At 53.3% G+C, this 3422-nt stretch overlaps 1 protein-coding gene across 6 annotated transcripts in view; it reads right to left on the bottom strand.

The window, feature by feature from the left end:
* The window catches only part of Mast2 (microtubule associated serine/threonine kinase 2), a 181752-nt gene extending 180724 nt beyond the window's left edge, over positions 1-1028 (bottom strand). For 5 of the 6 annotated variants that reach the window (XM_008828491.3, XM_029561295.1, XM_017797004.2 and 2 more), the window contains exon 1: positions 842-1028. In XM_008828491.3, coding sequence (XP_008826713.1) covers positions 842-1018 — 177 coding nt within the window. In that variant the 5' untranslated portion in view covers positions 1019-1028. The remainder of the gene's footprint in view (positions 1-841) is intronic. The other variant, XM_029561297.1, reaches the window with a different exon arrangement.
* Between the last annotated feature and the right edge of the window lie 2394 nt (positions 1029-3422).

The raw sequence follows: 3422 nt of genomic DNA, 5'->3' as shown, positions 1-3422 counted from the left end.
GCGCACCGGGAACCCGCCCGCCACCCGCCGCGCGCGACTCCCGCGCACGCGCCGGCGAACGGTCGCAGAACACCCGCCCGGGCAAGCAGCGCGGTTGGAGGCGGAAGGGGGCGGGACCCGCGGCAGCCGCCCGCACCCATTGATTCTTCCTTTCATCCATTCGCGAAAGTAACTTTGGAACCGAGCAACGGGCCGGAGATCCAAAAATGACTTCCAACAGAATGGGAGAGACCCGTAGCGGTTAACGAGCACGACGCCGGAACGTGCCTTTTGGCCGAGTGCCTGCAAACCCTCACGGGGCTCCCATGACGCCGGAGCCCTGTCGGCTTGTTACAGATGAGGAGACCGAGCTGAGGTGAAATGCACAGTCTCACTCAGCAAATCAATGACCAGAGTAGACAAGACTCCAGGTCTGGCTCTTCTGTCCCGTCTACACTGTTTTTGCGCCTTCCAAACAGTGAGATAGTGTGTAAAGGCCTGCAGAAAGAAGTGATGTATTCCTTCGCGGTGGAGGAACTTCGGATTTCCGGAAGATCTGTACGGCTTCCCGCCGGCAATGAAGTCATCCTGTAGTATGGTCCAGCCTGCTGCGGCCTGGGCAGCCTGACCTGCCGCCTCCAGTGACTCATCTGCTTAACAACATGTGGCGGACAGCTCAGCCCTGCCTGGCTGCAACACCACGTTCATTTCTCCAACCTCCATTTCTCAGCCTCTCCAGACCTCCCACTCCTCCACCCAACCGACCCAGTCCCCACCCCGCAGTCGCTGCAGTTCGGGTCCAGCCGCCAGGCCCCCTCCCCCACAGCGCCCACCGCCGCCCGCCAATCCCGGCCCGCCCTACCTGCTCCCGGCCCTCGGGCCCGCTCCGCTCCTCCAGTCGCTGCCTCCCGGGCGGCGCTCGCCGGCGAAGGGGCAAGGGCTGGGGCTGGGGCTGGGGCAGGTCGGCCGCCCGCTGAGACGCATCTTCCCGGCGGGCCGACGGCGGCTGCGGCCGCTCCCGGCAGCGGCTCCGCTTCATCTCCGCGGCTATGCTCTGTAACCTCAATATCCAGTCTACCTTCTCTTTCCATCCCACTGGCGCTAACTCATATGATTCATATCAAGTTTCACCTTCCCTTAACTGCTCTCCTGGGAAAGGCTCCCAACTAGGTCCCCTGTTTTCAGTCTCATATTTCTTCATAACCATCTTCCCAGAGACCCTCATGAGAATCTTCATATTATCGTTGTGCTTAAAATAGTGAAATAAATCTCAAATTTAAATGTGGAGCTAGAGAGATGGCTTGGTGGTTAAGAGCACTTGGCTGTTCCGCCGCTGCCGCCGTGGGCTTTGCCGCCAGCCGCAGACCGCCAGCCTCCCTCCCGGCCCGACCTGCCCCTCGCGCGCTTTCGCGCACCGGGAACCCGCCCGCCCCACGCCGCGCGCGACTCCTGCGCACACGCCGGCGAAGGTTCGCAGAAGACCCTCCCGCAACAGTTGATAACACCAGTTCCAGGGGATCCGATGCCCTCCTCTGGCCTCCCCAAGTACTGCAGGCTTGTGGTGCACTTAACATAAATCCTGCAAAACATCCACACATATTAAATACATGCATACATGCATACATACATACATACATACGTAGCAGTTAACGAGCACGACGCCGGAACGTGCCTTTTGGCCGAGTGCCTGCAAACCCTCTCGGGGCTCCCATGACGCCGGAGCCCTGTCGGCTTTGTTACAGATGAGGAGACCGAGCTGAGGTGAAATGCACAGCCTCACTCAGCAAATCAATGACCAGAGTAGCCAGGCTCCAGGTCTGGCTCTTCTGTCCCGTCTACACTGTTTTTGCGCCTTCCAAACAGTGAGATAGTGTGTAAAGTCCTGCAGAAAGAAGTGATGTATTCCTTCGCGGTGGAGGAACTTCGGGCTTCCGGAAGATCTGTACGGCTTCCCACCAGCAATGAAGTCATCCTGTAGTATGGTCCAGCCTGCTGCCGCCTGGGCAGCCTGACCTGCCGCCTCCAGTGACTCATCTGCTTAACAACTTGTGGCGGACAGCTCAGCCCTGCCTGGCTGCAACTAGTCTGCCACAAAACTGTTTTTCTTCTTTGACCTAACCAGAGTTCATTCCCAGAAACCTTTCCTGCCTGTTTCAAGCAGTTGTCCTGGGCGTCTTCCCTGAACCTTTCTGAGTAATAAATGGCTAGCACAATGGAAAGCCTACTGGATCCCAGACACGGTATTCAATTCAGGTACACCCAAAGAAAAGGCAAGCCGTTGTTTCCATTTAAAGTTGAGAGAACGGGCTGTAGTTTTACCGTTCTCAACACCACACAGTGCAGAGAAGACTCAAACCGGTCTGAGATACCAGAACCCACATACAACCAAAGTGTTGGACAGCCTATGTTGCCGGCTCCTGCTTTCCCTGTCCCAGCTCCTCACCACCCCTATCCAGTCGCCTCAATTAGAAACAGGAAAGTCCTCCTAGTCTCTTTCTTTCTCCCTCTCATATCTAATAATGAACAAGTCCTACTGCTCTGTAACCTCAATATCCAGTCTACCTTCTCTTTCTATCCCACTGGCGCTAACTCATATGATTCATATCAAGTTTCACCTTCCCTTAACTGCTCTCCTGGGAAAGGCTCCCAACTAGGTCCCCTGTTTTCAGTCTCATATTTCTTCATAACCATCTTCCCAGAGACCCTCATGAGAATCTTCATATTATCGTTGTGCTTAAAATAGTGAAATAAATCTCAAAATTAAATGTGGAGCTAGAGAGATGGCTTGGTGGTTAAGAGCACTTGGCTGTTCTTGAAGACCAGGAGTGTGGGCTCCCAGCACTCACACGGTGGCTAACAACAGTTGATAACACCAGTTCCAGGGGATCCGATGCCCTCCTCTGGCCTCCCCAAGTACTGCAGGCTTGTGGTGCACTTAACATAAATCCTGCAAAACATCCACACATATTAAATACATGCATACATGCATACATACATACATACATACACATACATAAATGTACACTTACTATAACTGGAAAGGCCATCATCCAAAATCTGGTCTCTGCCATCCTCTTTCTCAGCCCATACTGGCTACTACTATAGGGTCTGCACATTCTTGGTTACAAACAGCAGGAACACACCCTGACTTTGGAATAGTCATGCAGTTTAGAAGAGAAGGTAGGAATTCCTTTACACAGGGGCTGGAGATACAGCTTAATGGTAAAGTATGTGGCTAATATGCACAAGGCCTTGTGTTCAAATCTCAGTATCCAAAAAGGTGAGGAAGGTAGCCCAGGTGATAAGAGTATTTACCTAGCATACAGGAAGCACTGGGTTTGATCCTTAGAGATACATAAGACCCTGTCTAAAGGAAACAAAATAAAACAAAAAATTACTTTTCAGGGGTGTGTAGCAAAAGTGTAACCCATTTTCTGGTGGTA

This window comes from Nannospalax galili, unplaced genomic scaffold (assembly GCF_000622305.1).
Source record: "Nannospalax galili isolate Female #2095 unplaced genomic scaffold, S.galili_v1.0 scaffold1233, whole genome shotgun sequence".
Classification (NCBI taxonomy): Eukaryota; Metazoa; Chordata; class Mammalia; order Rodentia; family Spalacidae; genus Nannospalax; species Nannospalax galili.
This window is presented reverse-complemented; position numbering and strand designations above follow the sequence as displayed.